Genomic DNA, 23,870 nt, shown 5'->3' with positions numbered 1-23,870 from the left:
CAAGAGACACTCTCATCCAAGTTTTTCTCTTAAATCCTCTAACCATGTTATTTTTCATCAAATTCTCAAGAAATTTTAGCAGAAGTACGCTTAAGTCTGTACTTTGGAATATTATTGAAGTGATGCATCCATTGAACTGCAAAGACTTCCTAGTGGTGGATTTTCCAGAATGCCCTTTGATAAAATATGAATGCGTACAGACACTTGCTCTCTGGTTGGTAATTTTTAGCTGTGTTTTGCAAACTGTATTTTGTTATATGATACTTGTTCGATCATTAGATGACTAAGAGCTCATTTTCTGATCCATTTTATATTATTTTAAAATATTTTCTATGGCTTATGTGAAAACTGCCTTGCAACAGGCTATAGTATTACACTGATTGTCATTTTATTTGAATTTACACAAAATTGTAACAGTAATATCATATAAAATCTTGGCATGTTTAGTCCTAAAGATGTAATATAAAAACTTAAGCAAAAAGAAGCCTAACGTGAAGGATAAACCGTGAGCTGTATTAATGGGATATCCTCTTGAGTGGAGCTGTATTAAATACACATAGTGAAATCTGAGACTTTAAGAGGTTCATTAGAAGAGAAATCGAACCCCACTCCAGTCACTCTGGTTGCTTCATGGTGGAGTTAGGCCAGACAAATAAATTTTTTTCTTTTTTTTTTTTTTTTGACTAGAGTCTTGGTAGGAGAGAATGGTGGTTAAATGACTGAATGGTTGACTCTAATATGTTTTTGTGAGGTGCTGAAAACTGTAATTGGAATCTGTAGTTTATTTTACCAGGTAAATAATCTACACCTATATGGGGCACACTGTAACACTTTATCTTACCTTAATGTTGTGATTTCTTCTAATTTCATTGCAAGGCTTTGGACAAATAGGCTATGTTCATCCCTCCCAAATGTATGTACTTCACTGAGCCTCACCGGGAGGTCTGATTCACCTTCTGGAAGTGCCCATCTTTTGTCGCTGGCTGTAAGGAGTTACGAGCAGCTAGGCTTCTACAGATGGGTGAGATAAGTTTGTGTTGTTGCTTTGCAGATAATTCCATCATTTGAGGAGCTGTTGCCTAATAGCAAAATCTCTCTTTCTCAAGAAGTTCTGCACATCTGTTTTATAATTGGTAGGAAAGGGTTTGAAATGATTTGAAATGTTGTGAGCTTAACGTTTAGAATTCAGAGGGCCTCTTATGTCTTCTTGTCTATCTATTGACTCTAGTTTTGTTTGTGTTTTCTTTGAGGTTCGGGGGTGGGTGGTGGCTTGTAGGGGTTGAGTTGTTTGGGCTTTTTTTTTTTTTTAAGCAATGGAATTTGCCACATAAGAGGCAGAATAAGACTACAAAAACCAGGTTAAGATTCTGGGTTGTCATGAATACCCCCCCACTTTAATGTGCTTACATAGCTCTAGTTTATGATTGTTGTGCAAGATGTTTTGGTAATAAGGTGTTCCAAGTAGTCTTGTGTGCTTTCAGTGTATAAGAAAAGGGGAAAATCAAGGGATGGATATTCATTTTATTGCATGTCTGAAAGTTAAGTATGACTTTTATATTAAAAGACTCAGAAACTAATTGTAGATCCAGTTCATAACACAGGTTTAATCTTATGGAGATCTTTTCTTCCCATGTATTTAATGATTCTGCTCATTCATTTCTCTCCATTTTCTCTTTTGCTGACCATATTCACAGGCGTGCCTTAAGTTTTATTTGAAAGAGCTGCTTCCAGATATTTTCTATCTAGCAACAGAAAGCTAGAAACAGATTGACTGGAAGTGATGCAAAATACTACCTCTAGATAGCCTGCAAAATACTAACATTTCCTCTGATATTACACAAAACAAAGCATTTCATGTTTGGTAAACATTGGTAAGCTTGTTCTCCATTGAACAGCAATTCTATGATTCTATGAACAGAATTTTGTGATTCCTGTTTTATGACTTGTCTGGTCTAACTTGGGGCCTGGCCCCACTAGAAATTTCGGAGGTTTTTTACTTTCTCTGGGGTGCCTTATTTGTGTGTGTTCTCCTTTGGTTCAGAAGTAGTGTCAGAACTGTCCATTGCATACTCCATTCTGTTTTCTTTTTGGATGTATTATCATGCAGAAAAATGGGTATGAACACTACGTAGAACTGCAGAAAAGAAAAGCTATTATGCTTGAATGGCGTAGAGGTCATTTTTTGATGCTTTACTTGTAGTTTATCTGCCATTACTATCTCTGTGTGCAGGAAATATATAAACCTTTGATTTGCAGTGGTTTTGTGATTGTAATAGTGAGAGTGATGTGTTTTTCTGGAATTTGAACTGGATTCTACCTGCTCTATTTTCTTTAAAATGTTTTTTCTGTATTTATATAATATATTTATAGAATATAAAATATTTATATTAACTTAAATATTTTTCTGTGCTCGCAGGTGAGGTGTGTTTAGAGCAGAACCCCCCAAAGCAGGTTTGAGAGTAGAATTCTGACAGAGGTCTCAGCCTGAGGGAGTTTGCACAGAAGATTCACCTAACCCCTTCCACCAGCAGAACAGAATTGGAAATAGCTTGGTTTTTTCCCCTTATTTGTATGCTATATTTAAAATTAAATGGAATTTAAAATTAAGCAAGAATCAACGCAAGTAAACCTGAAATGATATTTTGCATTCCCAGGGAATTATGCAAAATCTAAACTTACACAGGTGTCTGTCTTATATTTTTATATATATAGCGTTTATTTATTGGTCTTTGTTTTGTTGTGGTGAGGTTAAGTCAAAGGACTAGAAGTCAGGAGCTCTGGGTTTTATTTCTTGTCTCTTAGAAAATTGCTGGAGGTCACCTTTCGTTAGTCACTTAACCTCTCTCTGCTTTACTACAAAATGGAATTTTAAGCTCAGCAGGTTTTTGAAGAGTAATTCATTAATGTTAAAAAAAAAATGCTTTGTGCTCCTTAGCTGGCAGGTGCTGGAGGAATAGAAATTACATTTCTATTCTTTAAATACTGAAATTATCTACTACTGGAGTTCTCGTGTTGATTCTGCTCTCCTTTAATCTGTTGAAACATAAAAGGCAAGAAAAAAGGTATTTTAAAAAGCGCTTGTTTTGTAACAGTTCTGTCTTTAACTTCTGGTAATGGCTATCTCTTGTCAACAGAGTGCAAATCAATTTCAAGGCTAAAGCCAAACTCTCTCATTTACATATTGTTAACTGCTCTCTCTTTTCCTGTTAAACAGGAGGAAAAAGTCATTAGATATGAGGCAGCTGTCTTATTAATGGAGTGGTGGGGTAAAATGTGAGAAACGCTTCTTTTTCAGCATATACTTCGGAACAGCTTGTTCTTCCAGACAAGGGCAACTGCCGAGTACCAGTGTTCGTCCATTACTTGAGAGGCTTCTGCTTTTTTTTCCATTTTGAAAATCTTGTGTTTTCATTGTCAAATATTACCAAAATGAAGAGCTGCTCTTTAGTTTCATTGTGACCAAATCCCCATCAGGCTGGAGGGACCATATGAAATAGTGTAGTTGACAATTGCCATGCATACACATAGAGGGGAAAATAAAAATCTCGGCCGTGACATTCCTTTACGATTAAAACTTTGTTACAAACTATAAATGAATTATGGAAAAGAAGGCTGGAAGAAATCATGCTGATTAGCTGAAGGACTTGGATAAAATGACATTTCTGAGACCTTTGTGTTCTAAAGGATTATTTACTGTCTGCTTACAGAACATCTTAAATCGTTTTGCAGAGGGAGTCAGTTTCCTGTTTAGCACAGTGTTTTTGTAAGCTAATGAGGGCAAAGCGTGAGCCATAGGCAATGATGCTGCGATATTAGCTGTGACAGGGAGCTTGATCATAATTATCTTAACGAGGATAGGGTTAATTACAGTGGAAACTTAAAGTTTTTTCTGTTTGAATGAGGCGGCGCTGAATGCGTTGTGATGTTTTGTCGGTTTGATGTGACTTTGGAAATTGCAATGGAAATCTCTTGGCAGCACTTGCTCTCCTCTGGGAGCAGAGCGTGAGCCCTGCGATGAGGTAACTGAGATGGTACCTGTGGGTGAGATAATGGGCAGCTTTCATGTCATTAGAGCAGGGAAAAGCAACCTCCAACACACCTTAGTGATGCTTATTAGCCTTTTGAAACTAGGGAAAACAACTACTTGCCACTGCCCCTTCAGTGCTGGATGTATTGCAGTGGTAAGATGGTGTGTTCGTTTTAATATACTAATACGGTGAGACATTTTTTCTGCTGTGAACTATGAGAAAACAGCACAGATTTAATTTTACACTGGTTCTCTTTCTTGGGGGATTTCCCTCTTTTTGTACTCATCTCTTAGGGTGTTCGTGTGCTTCTTGCTGTGCTGTGTGTATATATATGCACTCCTCTCTGCTTTTGTCATGGACTCATAAGGCAATACTTGGAGTACATTAATATAACTATCTCCCCCTAATTAAAAATAAAAATGCCAGTATTTTGTTCTGGTTTCTACCTCAGCTTCTCAAAAATGCTTTCTATGTGCCAATTCATAATTGCAATCCGTTCTTATCCCCCATCTGCAGATGGGAAATTGAGGCACATACAAGTTATGGGTCTTGCTGAAATTTGTACCATAAAACCTATTGTGTGGATTGTACTTAAAACTTTTAAATTATGGAGTACAACTGCTGGGCAATGTTTTGTTATATATTATAATGGTAGAGATTGTTGCCTTGAATTTAGTAGCTAGAATGACTGAATGATAGCAAACACATTTTTTCCTATTTTGTTTCTTTGCCAGTTGTCTTAACAATTTTGTTTTGGTGCTAGTTTTTTCTTCTGTTTAAGATGAAAAATAAGAATTCTGTGAATAGCAAAATAACATATGGATGTAAATTTATGTTAATGGCTATACCCTCTCTCTATACTGTGGCAACCCCTCCCATCTCCCTGGACTCTGAATTTAGGTGATTAAATCACCAAGTGCACACTGCTCTGATGACATGAAAACAACAATTAATAAGCAACCCCCTGTGTAACACGGCTCCTTTTTAACTGAGCAGCTAATAACATTACATGGCAAAAATTATCAAAACCAGACAGGTGTAAGGAGATTTGTGCACAATTTTCTCTGCCTATCTATGAAACTAGTGCCCCGTGTTCAGCCCAGGCTTGTGAAAGAAAGGCTGTTTCAATAGGCAACTCCCTCTAGTGTTTCAAGGCCTTTTGTCCCACTTCATGGCTTGTCATTTTGTTTTATGCCTCCCCTGCAGCAGTTTTGGATGTGTGCTTTCTTCTCCTTGCCAGTTGCCAACCATTTGCTGATTCTTATGATAAGAGTATTATATTTGCATAACATAACTCAGGAACAATGTGTATTTTGATGCTGACACTGACCAGAGCCCAAACAATGTTTTTTCACAAAGGACCTATTAACATCCCATAAGGCTCTGTGGTGTTGACAAGGAGGTGGCCTTCTCTGAACTCCTTTGGCAAGTCAAAGTCTTACATTGAAATGTGAGGTTTGGAAATAATCCACTATTTATATAATAAAGAGTATTTAAGGGGAATTTGCTAAACTAGGTTTGTCAAATAAACTGAGATGAAAACTCGTAACAGCTTGATAAACTCACTGCTACTTCCTCTGGGTTATTTTGCCTTTTAAAGGTACTTGGGGGGAAAGCACTGTCTGAAATGTTTGCTGATCTCTCTTCTGATCTTGACTGTGGCAAAACCAAGTCTGTTGCGACCCTTTGCTGAAATAGCTGGCTTAATGCAGCATGCTAGCACAGCTCTTAATGGTGTACAGTTTATGTAGCCTGAACTGAGTTCTTCCCAAAACAGCTTGTTAAAGGCAAGCGCAAAAAGTGCGACTGTTGCTGTGGTGGTTGTTCCAGTATAGTTTATAATAGAGGCTTTTGTTCTTTCAGCTTCAGAAATTGTAGTCTCAATGCGTTGTAACGATATAGATATGCTATAGGGTGTAGGCATGGCAAATTTTCTTCAGGTCTGGCTGCCCAGCGTCAAAATGGCATTAGCAATAGTTGTACCTCCCTTTCAGAATGCTAAATCAACAGACTGTGAACCCTTTGGAGTCCTTGGACTGAAATACACTGTTTCAGTGTTGTGCAAATGTTACTTGAATATTCATAGTTTAGTGTACAGTACCCAGTGTAAAGGTCACGGACTTGATTTCTTTTGGTTGTTTGAACCCTCTAACTGTGATTTATAAGTCGTCAGTAAGTTGTATCTACAAAAGTGGTATCTTGGTTTTGTTGGACGGATGAATGTTAAATTGTCTAATTTGAAACCTATATACTTTCTAATAATATTTGTATTTTCCTCCGGTAGTAGTGCCTGTAGAACTCCAACAGGGACCTTGGCTGTATTTTGATCTTTGCCAAAAACTGGGGGGAGGGTGAGGAAATCCTGTCCGTATAAATGTCATTGGAAACTGAATAAATAGTATAGACTGCATCTCCCTTATTCATCACGTTTTATAAAACAGCCAGGAAATACAGTGATGATCTTCCCACTGGTAGGCATAGTAGATCAGCTGTCAAGTCATGCAATCTCAGCATATCTTTAGGTGTCTGGTAGGTGAATGAGCTGTGAATGCGTGTCTGTGCGTATGCTCCGTATACCATGTGTCTTAGTTGATTAATGTGTGGGTTGGTTTTTTTTCCTGTTGGAATGTGCAAGCATTAAGTATCAAGTTTGGAATAGATGCCTTAACATGGTACCAAAGTGTTCTTTTTAGTTTTTTTTTCCCTGTAGTTTGCTATCAGAGGAATGAATACTTCCCGAATCTTGCTTATTTATAAGCCATCATGTGCACTTCCATGTTGTGAAATGCTCCTTTTTAAAGCTGCTCTCTGCAGTCTGACCTGTGGCTTGACAGTGGGACAGTAAGTTCCGAAAAGAAAGCAAATGCTTTTTCTGTCTGGAGTAATTCTGCATTTTATTTTGTAGAGAACATTTTATTTTGTTTGCAAGGACTCAAGAAGCAAATTAAGTGGTTAATAAAAAGAAAAAAAACCAAACCCTTCTCCATTTCCTATTATTGCATGTAAGGTAACTGCTAAGAAATGATACTTGAAGTTGTATTTATTATTGTTAGCGGGGTATGATATTTCTTGGCAGAAATGATGGATGACAACTTAAATTTGTGTCCAGGGAATGAAGGTGAACTGTGACAGAGTTATTTATCTTGGGAATGGAGGTTAGGGTCAGGCGAGGCTGGGTGCCTGAAGGCACAAGACATTGACAAATTCATCCTGCAGGCCCCATATCTGAAGCCTTTTGTTTTGGATCCTGGCTACTCACTAAGTGACCCCCATCCTTCATCCTGCCAGCATGTGAAGGATGTGTTGCAGTGCCAGCACTCCCCTTGCCACTAATGCTTGTCATTCACTCTTCTGACAGGCCTAAACCAAAACTATTCCCACTCCTGAAAGGGAAGGTTAAAATATTTATTTCAGCTCATAATGACCTCCCTGATTTAGTGGAGTATCATTTTTCCTGTTGCCTTTGTCGTTTGCAGGTCACTAGAAGGACTGAAAACATTCAGTTACTTGGAAGAGCTGATCTTGGACAACAATCTACTCGGAAATGACCTTCTGTTACCCAGGTTACCCCACCTCCATACCTTAACGCTCAACAAGAACCAAATATCCTTTCAAAGAAATACCTGCAAAATGTCAAATGAGTTTTATGTGTCAGCCAAATTAAAGTATGTGAAATATAGTTCATGTGCAGACAAAGCATTCTCTCGTTTGGCACCTGGAATACTTCATAGTAATTTATTATAGGTCATTCATAAATGAAATGCACCATTATATCTTCCTGTTGCTCCATTTTAGTGAGAGATCTAAGTTATGGCTCTGAAGAAATCTTTCTAATAGATAAAATAGAGAAAGAAAATAATGTCAGTGCTACCAGTGTGCAGCAGTTCCTGTGTTTGCTTGGGGTTCTGTTGCAGGCTGACCTCTAGTGGAATAGAGAATGCAGTGAAACGCTATTAAGATTTTATGCTTTAGATAGCTCTTAAAACTCCAAGAAATGCAATACCTTTCTCTATTTTAACGAAGTTGGTAATATGCACAATTTGGTAGCTGCTGTGCAACTGCAGCTGTAAAAGCAAGTCACTGTGTCCTTGGTGTTCCAACTCTGTATAAATGCATATAAAATGCAGTCCAAATCAAAGTCTTAATACATTAAAGTATGTAGATGGATAGTTAAGTCCATTCATAACCAATCAGTAAGTTCTCCATATGCCTGAAGTTATTGCCTGCTTAAGTTTATTCAAAATAAATATTTCAGCATTTGCCTAAGTACTCTGCGGAATCAGAGCCCCCAGTCTGTAGGCTTATAGATAATGGTCTGTAAAAACTAATTATCTGCAAGGTCTGGGTATGGACTTGATTATTAAATAATTTTCCCATACTTTGAACCTTCTGGAGATTTGAAGATGTGTAATATATGGTTTTACAAAAGTTAAGGGTGATCAAATTGTGGCCAAAAGGCCAACCAAGGCCTGCAGAGTCTTAGAACACAGACCATGAAAGCCCTGTCCTCGTAATTGTAGTGTGAGGGTAAGGCTGCTCAACTGCAGGTTTTTATTACAGACAATGTAAACAGAGAGCAATTTACCTCCTACTAAAGAAAAATCCTCCTACTGAGGAGAATAAAAATAACTGCAGATTCTACAATTTCTGCACTTATTTTTGACTCCATAAATAAATAAAAATCAGCAGAGTAACTTTTGTTCTTGGGGCCCTGGAAGTTTGCCAAGAGTGTCTCTTGAGCAGTAACAATCATCACTGTACTAGGTATTTGTCTGAATTTCTGGTTAGTGCCAGGATTCTGTGGGTTGTATTTGAGTAACTGCTTTTATTGTTTGCTGCCATGGTAAAATCTGAACTGGTCATGCTTTGATGAAGAATGTACAAGAACATTTTTGCTGAGGTGAAGGCTGAGGCTGGTGGTGGTATGTCTTGTGCAGCATATCTCCTTCTACAAAGCATGAAATGTAAATTTGGCCAGAAGACCCAAAAGCATCTGAGTATATTTGTCCTTAGTGGGAATGTCAAGGAGGAGCTCTGCACTTACCCAAAGGGAGGGCAGGTGTATTGAATAAGAACTCAGCGAACAAAATCAGAGGGAAAAAAAATTATTCTGTCAGTAGTATTCGTTGAAGAGTTTCTGCTGGTCTCAGAGACATACTTAAAATACTATTGTCAAGTGAGTAAGCTCTCAAAGTCAATGATAACATGATAAGAAGGATTTTCTCTATCCTGGGATTTTTTTAATTCAATCTTAAAACTATGAAGTTAGAGCTTTGAGAGTATTGAGCTACCCAGGTTATAGAAATAATGTATATGTTTGGTAGTGTGCTGCCAATAATTTAATAGAGGAGTTGCAGAAATGCTTGTAAAGCACCTAATATATACAAACTGCCTAGAGAAGAAAAAATAACTGCTGTCCATCATTAACATTTTGAGCCCTAGGGAGTAGTAATCTCATGTAGGGAAGATACAGCAGTCTTCAGACGCACAGAGACCTTCCAGATTCGTCTCTTGAATGTGGCTACCATATTTGAAAAAGGTCTCTTTTGAACTTGAATCACTTCTTTTAATGATTAATCTCTCAACAGAATTGTTTTAAGAATGTTCAAATAACAATGTGTATTTAATAGAAAAATTAAATACATTACAGGAAAGACTGTTTAGTATATGACAGTAGCACTACAGAGAGGACACAAATGAGCAAAGAATACTGTTCCGAAACAAAACTTCAATTGGTGGAATATTACCACGTATACATATGGAGAGAGACAGAGATGAAAACAAACAGAAATCCAAACTGACCCCTGTGAAAACTGGAATAACATGTAAAGTTTAAAACTCATATGAGAGCTTTTCGGGTATCTCTTAATATTACTTAATATTACTGTACTCTTTGCTATTTTGGCTTAATTTTGATCCAGATCCTGTTTTGATAGTTCTGATAAGAGCTTTCTGCTCCTTTTACAGGGTTCACTTATTGTGTGGCATTGTATGTGTAAATAATATTTGGCCCTTCCTAACATAATGTCTGGATACAGTGTACAAATGTGAAAGCTTATCTCTAAATCAGATAAATACTTAGAAGAATCATCGAGTATTTTTTTCTTCAGGGTGGTTGTGTATTTCAGTTACAGTTAGGCCACTACCAGTTTTCCAACTATAAGTGGAAGAAGCAAATTTAAATATTACTATTTTAAAAAGTTTCCTACTGTTATGCCTCAACGTGTAATCTGTTAAAAATATTTTAAAATGCAGTCTGTATAGCTGAAATACATAAAGGATAGTTATCAACATTGTGCATTATTGGATTACATGTCTCTAACATGCTTTTTTCTTGTGTATAGTATGTTTGTTTTTACAAAAGTCTGATTTGCTTTGGGAAACATATCATCTTAGTTTCCCTATCAGACACAATGGATGGGAGAAAGCAGTACAGACTAAGGATGGAGGGGTGGTAGGTAGGAAGTTGGTTTTGGAGGGAGGACTCCTGACTGTAATCACCTATGCTTGTAATGGGGAGCCTTGTTTCTCCTTTAAGTGTGTTCACTAGATACTAAGAATCAGTTAAGAGTCTTCTAAATAGGTGTATTTCTCTGTGTGTATTGTAGCAGTGTGACATTTCGTGGCTTTTCACTGTGCTGATCGTGGCTGGTGTTACAGTGGCAGTATATAGTATAGACATTTCAATTTCCTTTACATTTCAATCTTTTTAGTATTTGTTAAAACTACTCAAAAGGGCAGCAGTGATAGTTTGTCAAATATATATATCTGTATGCTGAAAATTAGACGGTGTTCACTGGCTTACTTCAAAATAGAGAAGTCTGATAATGAACCAGATCTGTGATTCTCTGAAGTAAAAGCCCTATTTCTTTGCTGAGTCCAGTGAGCTGGTTATCCATTTAGCACACATTGTATATACCTCTGAAGAACTGATACTAACATTGCTTTAGAATAAAGGCATTGAATGTAGATATAGAATGCAGACATTGAATCTAGGCATAGGTTTTGAATAGTTTAAAGGAAAACCAAAGTATTTCACATCATAGAGTGGGAAGTCTAGAGCTGGGCAGAATGCCCATAATGGTATATGCATTACTTAGGACAAGAGGAGTTATCAGTGCGGTTCAGATCTAAGGATTATATATTCTTGAGTCTTTAAAAACAGCGTGCATTGAGTACCTCAACTGAAGAATGTACCAATAAGTACTTCTGGTATAATCTGTATTCACAGAGGTCTCATCATAATGCCTAACAGTTATGAAGTTCTTTGACCTCCAAACTGTAGATTTCAATTTATTTTGCCTTTGTGCTTGTTCTTACATTGTCCTGAAGTGCTTGAAGACCTAGAAGGTCCCAGTCTGACCAGAATCTCATTATGTTAAGTGCTGAGGACTTGATGTTTAGATTGAGTGAATATGTTAAAGACATAAATTGTCTCCTATTATGCAGAGATCCCTATCTTCACTAAACAAAGATCTGAGCTGAAATGGTACAGCAATCTTTCTGTATATGCTTCTGAGCTCTCAATGCCACAATTGCAGATTTGGATAAATCTGAGTGTGGCTTGTTGGGGAACGGCAGTCAGAACTTTAAAAAAATGGCAAGCTGCTGCTTTATTCTTGATTGTCTTTGTGTTGCCTTGGAAACCTTGAGCAACATTTGGGCAGAATAGTGTTAAAAAAAATCCAAACAAAAGCCAAACTTTAAAAGAAAGGACACATATGGTTTCAGGATGGACTTCTCTAGAGAACCAGAAACATAATTTGATTGCAGGACGAGAAAAAGGAATTTCTCCTTTTCCTCATGTTTGTGCCTAACAATATTGAAACCTGGTCTTCAAACTGCAGCCTTGGAACTATGGGCTTTCTGAAATGCCCTTAAAAGCACTGGCAACTCCAGCTACACAGAGAAAACTAATGCTGCTCCAGTAGGTAGAATGGGATTTTTTTTTTCCCAAGTATTCAGTGTGCAGGAAGCTCTCCATGAGACGTATGGACTTAGTTGATTACCACCCATGCTGCACCTTTCCTTTCTTGACCAAAATTGTTTTAAAGTCAGTGAACAAGGCCTTATCTGCAGGCCCTATCTCCCTACAAGATGGGGTTCAGGCCAGAACATGGCATACAAATGACTGTGTGTGACGTCCTATTGTACATAGAGAAGGGAAAGATGTATACTTGCATATTGCAAGCTATTTCTGTGGTCATCCAACCTTGAAGACCTCGCATATTCTAATGGAAAAGCGTTCAGGTGGCAAAGATCTTTTCACACTGCATTCAGAGGAGAATTGGTAACTTCTGCTTCAAGGCTATTTGCCTGTGGAATGGCTTGTGATTGCTACTTCATGTTTGTGATAAATTTAATTGAAGCAAATGTTTCAAATGGGAATAAATATAGGTAACTTGCTCGTTTATGACTCTTGTAGAAGTGCTATCCAGCTGTTTTAATGTTAGGTTGATTGCAGCACCTGCATGACAGATGGTTGGTTGGCAGAAGACTTTTGAATGACAGGTTTGGGTCTTTCTGCGTGGCAGTCTGGAATTCTGTGTGATATTTCTGATATTCTCTATGTACATATTTCAAAAATATCTTGAATGTAAAGCTGATTGCTCTTTACTTTGTCTCTTTGCTTCCAAGATCTTCCAAAAGCTGTAATCACAGAAGGTCATTAACATGAAAAGCTTTCCTGCAACTCTTTTGGGGAAGTGGGATGCCTAAAAATTTGAAAAGACTAAGTAAGAACTTTTGGAAAAAAAAGAAAAGGTGGAACAACTTGGAAAGCACTGAGAGAGAATACAAGAGTGGTTACTTTTCATATAAAGTCAGTGTATTTGATTGTGTGACTAATAAAAAGAACGCTGGCAGAGAAACAGGTTACAGGAAGAAATCACAGGTTCTCTTGCATACTTCAGACTATATGCAAAAAGAATTGAGGGGTGAGATAGGAAATATGTGTAGGTTAGTTTTTTTAGACAGTTATATGTTAGGATAGCATTTGTATAGGGTTATATAGAATAATTTCATTTAGAAATTGTTAGCAAAGGTTTCTCCATAGATGTGACTAGCAGTTGTCCCTGAAGAGCAACCATGAATATGGTTATACCAAGAATACCAGTAAGAGAGGAAACAGTATGAAGTCTGGGGATGACCAGCATAAGTTCTTGATACTTAAAGCAGTTGGAATCTTATATTACTGTCTATAAAGGATTCATGCAGTGGATGTGCCCTGGAAATATGCTGGAGGGACTAGTGAAAGCACACTGCTAAAGAGACGCTTGAGAACACAGAGGTCTGGAATAGTGCAACACATGAGACATCATCCAGTGGTTCCTGTGTGAATCCACACAACCTCTCAGAAGTATAACAGAACGGTCTTTTTACTATGCTGGCTGTCAAAAGACATAGCTTAGCATCAAAATGGCTGTCCCTGCTTGTGAGATTCTCCTAAAATTGACTAAGTGAAGTGGCGTTATACTATCCACTTAAAGTTTACCACTTTGACCTTGTTTAAATACAATGTTCCCTGGGGACAATTTAATTTTGAGTCACACCAGTCCTTCCTTGGTAGTAGTCTTGAATACTGTGGAACTAATCTTTGAAGGATATGTAAGAGGCCATAGTCCTGTTATGAGCTTGCATAAACAGTTAATTCTTAGCCAGAGAAGGGAGATGCATCATTTGATTGGGGCTTTCGCTTGTTCTTTTTGCCTTCTGGAGAGCCTCAAAAACTATGGTACTGGGTACCAGATAATGAGTGAAAATAGACAAGTCAGAACATACTTATTTGTAGGATATTTTTGGTTGCATAAAACTTGCAAAAAATTGTATTGCTCTGCAGCTTAACTGGGCCTACCATAGTACTATATTTTCCAAGTAATTCTATTGCTAATGTCTCAGTGTTGCTGGTAGCATTTGTTTTTCTGAACAGAAAATATGGTGACATGCTTGTGCATGCTGTGAACATGAAATATGCATGTGTGGTATACATACGTGTAACATAATGAAGAGGCTTAAAAAAGTTAATCTGAGGATGAGAGATACCCAGTTCTTGTAAATGTTTCCCTAATTTAAAATTAGAAATAGTGTAAGAAGTCAGTATTGCCTTTTGATGAGGATGAAATTTTAAAGTACGCCTAGTATGTTTCTGTTAATTATTCATGGGGACCAGGTTGTGTTTTTGGAGGGGACCATTGTTGTATAATTGCGGAGGATTAATTTTTTATCTTGTGAGCTAAAGAGCTGAAGAGTTTAAAATTGTTATTGTTACAATTTTTTTTTTAATCAGTCTGTTAGAAAGACAGGCATTAATACATTAGTAAGGATGGCATTCTTGAATTAGGAGATGGATTGCTACATTAAGGCACTTTAATTGTCATAGCAGTGACACTTTAACCCAAACAATAGTGTAAGTAATTGCATCACTGTTACGTATTCACCTGGTGACCAGTGACACTGACTTCAGAAAAATCAGTTCAGGACCGTTGTCACAGAGCTTTAAATAAATAAATAAATAAATAACTGTTCATTACCACTGTCCATGGATTTAATTGTGGCTTTCCTTCTTGGAGACAATGGAGCTGAAACTGGTCTTAGAAATGGTGCAGCAGGATTTTGCAGCTCTTTGGCTCTGATTGCGCCAATATGGCACTCCTTAGGCTGCAACAATAAACCATAAAAAGGAAGCTGGCAATAACATTTCAGACTTGATTTTGATTTTCTCACCCTGTATTTTCCTGGCATAGTTTTAGCAAGACTTTACAGTTTTGGTGGCATCATATAGTTCGAGTATTGTGATTAAAATAACTATATGACATGCTGGTTAACTAAACAGTACACTAGAAGTGCACCATGATTTATGGTTCGTCTCTGTGAAACACTTAATCATGAGAATTTGAACAGGATAGCATTTTTTTTTTTCCTACATGCTTTGTAAAGAATAACTGATATGGCAGGTGGATGGGGCTTCTTGGAAAAAATAATCTATACCTTGCATTTTGGTTTGTTTGTAAGAGGGATGAGAAAAGGTAGTTAAAGTTCTAAAGAACAGAAATTTTAATTATTTTTTTTATGATATAACTGCTAATGCTGGCACAAAAAAGTTGCCTATCATAAGCCACAGGTTGGTTTGCTCTAAGGTGTTGCTGGTGTCCTGTTATTTTTGGGCTGTGTAAGCCTGCAAAGCTTCAACTTTTTTGTGAATTAGTGACCTTCTACTTTTGAGGTGATTATGTCTGATTCTTGGGGTTTGTCCTGTGCCCATGTTTCTGTTGCAGCTGAAATTGAAATCGTGCTAGGATGCCAAATATCTATTTCAGTAGAGGGAGATGAGTAAATGATAACAAAGACAAAAAATCTGGGGAGTATTTCTGCCTGTAAAATTAATGCTAAGGGTTTAGATATGAGATATTAGAATCTAGACACTAATTTCCAAATCTGGGGAGATTTAGGTTTTTGAGATGCAGATTATCAACTACTGTTATTTACACAAAACTTTTAGTGAATTTGGTCTCTCCCTTTTGCTTGTCATAGGACTTTGATGCATAATCTTACACATTTTGCAGATCTAAGCTGACACTGCTCTTCATCATCACATATCTACATACATTTTGATGAGATTTAGTATACATGTCATGCTCCACATTCAGAAAATTGTTGGGGAGAAAAGCTTCTACCCCAGAAAAAGTTCTGAATTGACAAGAAAAAATTCTGCATGTTTGCTCCATAGAAGAAGCCAAAAGTTTGGGGGTTAGCTTTTTTTTTTCCCTTTCAATAGGAAAAGGCCAGATACAATCTAAGCCTTGCAATAGCTAACCCCTTGTATGTGATTGCTGTTATGGAAATAACTGTCTTTTGTAATAATAAACTATTTCTCTCAGGGAGACTTTTTGCAACGTAAGCAATCCTGCAAGAAATTAAGTGTTTCTCCTGGCTGAGGGAGGGTGCCAGATTCAAGCACTTCTCTAACAGTCTTAGGAAATTTTTAAAAAGCCTTTTACTTGAATGTGTGGAAAAACAGTTTGTGACCTTCCCATCATAGTCACATATTTCCTGAAAGAGCCATGAAAAAGTTTATGTATGAGCTTGAGGTCCAGATGTGAGAAGATGAGAATTAGCACCAAATTTTGATGGAGAATTCATCCTGGCTAACCAAGATTTTTTTCTTAGGATCTGGTTGATTATTTACTGGCATATAGCATTCCATGATGTGACTTTGCCAAATCAAAATTTAGCATTTTCACCTTTTCAATTAATTAATAGAATTAATTTCAAACCCTCATTTTTCTCACTCACACAAAATATTTGAGTATGATTCCTCAGCTCTTATGGGACAGAACATTAACTGTGAGTGTAGATAACATTGATTTTAATCTGTTAAAATTAGTAATTGTCAGCATGATCTTCATGTGTGTTTGGAAATAAAATAAAAGTTCAGACTTACAGAAGGAAGCCCACAATTTTAACAATGAAGCTGCTCTTTCCATTCTGTATTGCTTCTGTTGCCCTTAAGATATTGAGGTGAAGAAATAAAGTAAATTCCATCAGCTAAAAATAACAAAGATAACAGAAACACATAAATCAAGTATAAATAATAGCAATACAAGTGAATTGAGGGTTTAAAACAATAGTTGTGGTCTCTAACAGCAGGAGTGGAGAAAAACAGAGCAATGAAATGTCCTTTAATGGTTTTGAATAATTATTACTATTGTCTAAGTCAGTCAATTTTTAAACATTGAAAACTTTTTACATGCATATGCATGGCATCTTTTTGAGAATCACGCCTTTTTCTCTGCATATAAATTGAAATAAATAAGAATGTATAGTTCCAGTCTTAAAGACCGTCACACTATAATTTGACAAAATAATTTGCTTTATTTGATCAATCAACAGGGTTTAAATGGTTGAATATTGTTGTTACGGTTAAACCTAAGCTGTGATTTCCAATATTGCAGTGGTTAAAAGACAGCTTAACATTTTTTCGCTTGTTTGTTTTAATATAGTTTACACATATTGTAAACTATACACATATTTTATCATCATTATTTATGTTCTGAGGAACATAGTTATGTTAAAAAGCCTCATGAACACCAAAATATAAGGCTATTTTAATGAAAAATTTATGCTTTACAAGACTCTAAAGCTTCGTATATAAAATACTTGTAACGCTGAAGTCTTTAAGTTGCATTTAGTGAAGCATTAATTCACATATACTAATTGAGTAATTACAAATGTGTTGCTGTGGCATTCAAAGCATTTATATGCCGGGAGTGAAAGTGGGTTGTTGTGGTTTGACTTTTTTCTTTCTTTTTATTTAAAAAAAACCAAAACAACAAAACACCAACTCATTTTCCAGTGGACTGAATATATTAGTGATGAATGTGCTGTGAAACTAACTGTTTGTTTCCATGCTGGAAAAGTTTCATGGCTCCAGCAATTGCTAGCCATTTTACCACACAGCATCCATCATTTTGTCAAAGTTTTAATGTTTTGTAGTGAACCACCTAGGAAAGAAAAGAGGAGAAAAGAATGACAAAACAGCCAAATTCTTTCATTCCATGCCAAAAAACTGACTGAAGTTTATCCCTGTTTGCCCTTGGAACAATTAATGTGACATTTTCCCGAATGCCATACTAAATTTGATTGTCAGTTATTGAAATGTATGTTTAAGTCAACAATGATGCAACTTTAAATGCTTTTTTCATTAATGCCATTGAATCCTTAACCCACAACCTTTGACACATAACAGAATTAGAAAGCCTTTTGGACCATTTGGCTGAAGTTGTGCCCTCGCTACAGTATCTAAGTTTGCTTGGAAACATGGCCTGCCCAAATGAACTGGTCTGCAAAGAGAAGGATGAAGATGACTACCAGAGGTACAGGTTAGTGTTTTCACTGTATTGATATAGTTTGATAAGGTATGTCAATTTTGTTTTATTACCAGACAAATATTGAACTAAAACCAACTCACAGGCACAAACAAACATCTATTCTGAAAGCATTGTGGTATATTCTGCCGTGAAACACCTGGAAATCTGAGTAACTGCGTTTCAGCAAGATCACTCTCAGGTACCCTATTTCAAGAAATATTTCAGTGCTGTACAGCACGTTTTTGAGTTGAGCAGGTGTGCACAAGATTTCCTGAATGTGGGTGCTCATATGTGCCTGCTTATGGCTTTTCCCTCTCTAAGGCCAAGGTAAGGCAACATTTACATACATTAAGGATTGACAGTACATAAAAAAATTTAAATCACTACACTCAGATAGCCAGTTGCATTGTCTTCTGCTAACATTCGATTATGGTGATGAATTTCTTCTATAGTTATAAAGGCACTACTAAAGAACACAGAAGGACTCCTACATTGTGCTGCTTTACTCAGAGCAGTTAGTCTTTAGATTCAAATAAAAACCCCTGAACTATCTCTCTAATGTAATTTTAATGAGCTAGAGTATACAAAAGGTCATCTGGAAATTAATATGGTGGCCTGATAAAATACTATATGTCCAACTGGAATGTTGCTAAAAATTCCAATGGTTATTTTTTAAAAAATAAAAATACTTGTGACTGATGGCGACTGTGAGCACAGATCCAAAACTTATGGAATGTCTGCTTTGAAGTGACATAATTTTCATAGCTATAACCTTTAGGAAGTGAGACATTGATTATAAAAAAAAATAAAAAAGTCATTGGATTTCTTTTTTCTTGCTCACACCCAATACAAGATTTCAGTCTTTGCGTGCTGGCATTTTTCACATGGGCTGAAAATGGCTGTGAGGCAAGTCAGAGCCAAGCAGTGGTGGTCACCATGCTGCCACTGGTCACCATGCTGCCAACCTTGCAGAGCCTGAGCTTACTTTTTATTAGCAGATCACCTGTAGTATTCAGAGTTATATAATAGAACTCTGATTTTATCTTCATGTAATCTGTGCTGTAGGAGTTAGGATAAAACCACGCAAAGTGGCAGAGACTAAAAAGCAGGTTTATTGAGAAGTGGCATGAATTCGATGCACCAGTTTATTGCTCATAAATGCTGTATGTTGAAACAGCAGCACAGCTGTCCTGGGTATGCATATACTTTTTTCTTTGTTCCAAATTTTTGAGAAGGATTTCTAGGTTATCGTTAGCCTAAAGACTTGCACCTTCTAACAATTCAACTTTTAAATCCAGCCTAGCTGTAGCATTTGGGGTTTCACCGAGTACAGCAGCCTATATTTAATAAAATATTTTCCCATTGCTTTCACACTTGAGTGGAAGGTATGCCTACTATCCAGCTTACGAGAGTCTAATAGTTCTGTCTCTATGTAAATTTATGTGACATTTGCACTAGAGAATTGCTTAAAAAATGAATGATATTTCTACAGTTTACTGTTTTTCACTTTAAGTATGTTTTCTGACAATATGTCTCCTATTAATCATTTAAGCAAAAGTAGTATGTTAAAGGAGCCATTCAGAGGCAAGAACCCATGGTTCATTTAGTGCTGTCTGAAAAAATTCTTTATTGATTGACATCCTCTGTGGTTATGTGATGTAATATTTATAATATGTCACAGAGCCATACATCAAAACAAGCATGTCTGTTGTTTCATTTCAATGCAAAAATGTTGATTTCAGGGAGGTCAAGGTAGTTTTAGGTCACATTGTGGCAAACCACCGTGTCAAAGTGTGAAGTGATTGTATTTATGCATCTGCTGTAAACTGCAACATTGCTTCCATTTTCTTTTCCCTCAATTTTTCAAAATCCTGGGTATATTTTTTTCCATATAAAGTAGGTTAATTAAAGCTCTTTTAAGAAGGAAGAATGTACTTCTAATTAGTTGAATGATTTATGGTTCTGCTGCTATAATGAAAGCTTCCTATCCTTTTCTGTAATTGTTACGTTGTATGAAATGTGTTTGCCCAACAACATTAGTCTCAAAAACCAAAAGCATTCACCTGTCTGTCTGTCTATCTGTTGGGGACTATATTGACCCACATGGTGGAACTGATTAAAAGTACCCTGCTAATTTTACTCTGAATAGCTAATTTGGAGTCTTGAATACACGTTCCGAAGCATCTTGGACACAACTGTTTTCTTCCTTCCCCCAAACATACAGGTTTATCTCACAGATTTAACACAAGCAAGCTCTCCTGAGTGAGAAAGTATTTGTATTTTATCAAATGTATTGCTTCAAATCTCAAAAGCAAACATTTCAAATGGAGGGTTTCATAACTTTTTAATAGTTCGAAGTAACTTTTTCTACAAGATTTTTATTTTGTTGACAAAATTTGCATACAAATACATCAAAACATTGCATTTCAGTGAACCTGAATTATGTAAATATTTTGCCATGAAATACCATAAACTTTAACTGGTTTTGTTTTGTTCTGAATAGGAACTTCTTTTTGTAAATTTTTGCAGTGACCATTGGAGCCACAGATTCATTTTTCATTGAGCTTTAATTTCATTCCCACTGAGTTCAATTAGAGTTCAGGCTATTTAATTCCTCAACCAGAAAAAGAAAGGTGCTAGAAATCAAAGCTTTACTTAATCTTCTCATTCCAACAAACTGAAAAGATCTGTAAAACCCCCAAAATCTCAGCCTTAACAAAATGTGGACAATCAAATTTTAAAAAACTCAAGGTCCAGTGATTTACTGTGATATTAGTAACAGAGATAAAAAGTAATATTATTTTAAAAATAATAAGGTTTTATCATAAATACTTGGAAAATGTATAAAACTATGCTTTTTGTCAGGAAGTTACAATCTGGTTCATCAGATAATCCATTGGTATACCGTTTCTATCAATTTAAATAGTAAAGCTTTTCCCAAGTTTTTAATTTAAAATAGGTTTTTTACAAAAACATTGTTATGACTTTTTCTCAAAGTAGTTATTTTTTTCTAAGAAACATAGTAATATTTGAGTGTGATTTTTTTTTGAAAAAGTATTTTTTTTTCCCTCTCCTTACCTCTCAAATATGTAGGAGAACAAATCGATGAAAATATTTCTATGTTTCGTATTGGAATTTTTGCTTGGACAGGAAAAGTAAATGGAAAGTTCCCTTCTGCAGTATTCTTAGAAGCAAACTTGTTTGATTCATTTTAAGAACTCATGTTTTTTTTCCATGATTGTAAAATGGCTTTACTTTCTGTAAAAAAAAAAAAAAAAAAATTAAGAAGTGCTGTAAGTTCTTATTTTTTATCTTGTTTTTTAAGCTTTTCATATTTGGGAAGTGCTATTTTTTAAAGGGGTATGTTGGGGGTGAGGGCAAAGGAAAGCAGAATATCTAAAATATAATGGTAATAGGAAAGTTTTAAAAGCTTTTGGCTCAAACAGGAAGCGAGAAACACATAAAAATAGCTTGCAAAACAGTGCGTCCTCTAAAATAACCTATTCTACAATCTCTACTTTGAAGATTGCGTGAAAGCAAAGGTCATGACCCGGAGATCAAAGTAACAGAAGTCAACACAGTAATTGCTGGTTGCTTCTCTTGTACCCGCACTTGGTCAGTCCTCTGGGTGTATTGTTTGCAGGGAAAACTTCAAACGTGGTGTTACTGAACTGTGAAAAATCATCTGGGTCAGAATGTATTACAAAGCATTTGCGAATGCGGCAGGTGACCTCACCTATTTTCATTAAAGCGATATGATTGTGAAGGATGTATGCCATGTGTGAAGTTTTCAGTGCTTGTTCATTCTTCTTTGCTCCTTATTGACATTTCCTGGAATGATGCATTCATTAAGTGCTGTTGACATGGAAACAAGGGCAAGTGGAAACAAATGCCTGAGTTTATTTTAAATTAGCTTAAAAGTACATATACTAGATATGCTATCTTTGGCAGGGAGAGCAAATGGTGATAACCTTATGAAGTCCTCTTAAGATACAACAGCAAGAAAGGAAGTGCATGCGTTTTGTATGGATTAACTTTTCAAGCTAAATCAGCTATTCGCATCCCACAGGTTTGATTCTGTGAAATGCTGTGTCCTCTTATAGCATTTTTAGTTTCCTTGCAGTTTTATTTTGTTGTATTGTGGTTTTGTTTTGTTTTAGTGTTTGGTTGGTTGGTGGTTTTTGGTGTTTTGTTTTTTTTTTTTTTTTTTAAATTGAGACAGAACCTACTTATCTTTTTTAAATGGTCTTGTTATTGAATTTGGTAATATAAATACATAAATCCGTATTCAAGAAGCAATAAGGGACTAGAAGTCCTCACTCAGTAATGAAAATGATGCTGATATACTTGGTCAGTATCCGTGAACTTACTGTTGAGGCTCTTTTTCAGTAGGATGGATTGAAGTCTGTGGTACTTCTTGATACGTTGTTTATGTGATTAATGAGGTGATTAGGGTATTCCCTTACATCTGTATAATCCATGTATCTGTGCTACTTCACTGTTTGCATGAGGCCTTGTCATTTTACAGTACCTGCAAGAAAAAACCCTGTATTTGATAGACATCAAATAGCCATACAACTTCCACCTGAGATTAGCCACTGTAAGGATTTATGAGTAAGGGCTATTATCATGTGTTTGTTCAGCCAAATAAATTGAAGTCTATAATACCCCAATTTGTCCATACTAACTCAGTAAGTCAAGAATAACTATAATTATTGTTACATGTATAGAGAGATATTTTTCTAATTCAGAGAGTTGTTTGCTACATTGAAGTAAAGCGGAGGATGTTAGATATTAGAAGGTAATCTAGATTTCTGAGCGACCTAGGAGCCCCTCAGAATTACATGGTCATCACGAAGCAGTGCTGAAGTTGCACAAAGGCTATGTGATACTCTACCATACCTCATGCCAACATCATGCCCTCTTTCCTGGAAGATGTTGGTTTAAGTTTATGACCTGGCTTTCTTAACTCTGTATTGAGGAAGTTTTGTTGCAAATGGAAATTCTGCAGCCACTTATATGCTGTTTCGTGGGGTAAGGGTGGTGGTAGGGGGTTAAACTTTTCGGTGGTGCAGAAGAAACAATTACAGGAGATAATCTAGTTCAGTGTCATACACGTTTGCTCAGTCCTTCTGATTTTTGTTGTCATCTCTCTCCATTTGAATGCTGATGTGACTTTGGTGACTTTGGGTTATTTATTATTTCTAGTTTACAAAACTGTAATCAGCTCTTCGAAGTTTGAAATAGATATATTATTTTTATATTCTATGATTGTCAAAGAAAGGAAATACAATAGCACAGAAAATAGAAAAATGAAAGTAAACACTCTGAAACAAAGAGCATGTTGTAGTTATGATACGGGTAGAGACAGATGTTTCTGCATTCTTCTGGGCAACTATTTCTCAATTTTTCAGTGCCAGATTAATTTTGTTGTTAAAACTTAAATATTGCTGCATATAGTATGTTTTTATAGTCCAATTTTTGTTATTAAAAGTACAAAATAAAGGTCTATACAGAATCTCGTTCTTACCATAGTCTTTCACTAAAGGTTCAGTGGAAGAGTTTGTATTCTCTGAAACTCTAACATATACAAATTTACTATACTTGTAGTGGAAGGAGGAAAAAAAAAACAACCCCAAAACATTCTTTCCCCAAGTAATTTATTGCCACTTTTAAGATTTTCTTATAGTGTGGCTCATGGGTGATGCCATTATCTTTCAGTATCAGGAGGCCAACCGTGTTCCACAACTTATCTGCTTTTCCAAGGGAAGTAATAAATGAATCGAGGCCCTTAGATGCTATGATATGATGGGATATTTTTTTTGCGCTCACAGCTCTGGAATAAAAATTTCCTAGAACTGTTTGACAATAGTAAGGAGTAGCGTACTGAAACTCATTAAAACTGAAGGAATTTTTATGGCTGAACCTAATGGCTACTGAAAAAAATAGATCAGAATGAAATTATACAGTAACTAAC

General features: G+C 36.2%; 1 protein-coding gene across 3 annotated transcripts in view; it reads left to right on the top strand.

The window, feature by feature from the left end:
• The window catches only part of LRMDA (leucine rich melanocyte differentiation associated), a 688,474-nt gene that overhangs the window by 372,901 nt on the left and 291,703 nt on the right, over positions 1 to 23,870 (top strand). For all 3 annotated transcript variants that reach the window (XM_054205663.1, XM_054205659.1, XM_054205660.1), the window contains 2 exons: positions 7,505 to 7,636; positions 17,771 to 17,905. In XM_054205663.1, the coding sequence (XP_054061638.1) occupies positions 7,505 to 7,636; positions 17,771 to 17,905 (267 nt within the window). The remainder of the gene's footprint in view (positions 1 to 7,504; positions 7,637 to 17,770; positions 17,906 to 23,870) is intronic.

Source organism: Rissa tridactyla, chromosome 6 (assembly GCF_028500815.1).
Source record: "Rissa tridactyla isolate bRisTri1 chromosome 6, bRisTri1.patW.cur.20221130, whole genome shotgun sequence".
Taxonomy (NCBI): Eukaryota; Metazoa; Chordata; class Aves; order Charadriiformes; family Laridae; genus Rissa; species Rissa tridactyla.
Note: the sequence above shows the minus strand (reverse complement) of the source record. Positions and strands in the feature narration are given on the sequence as shown.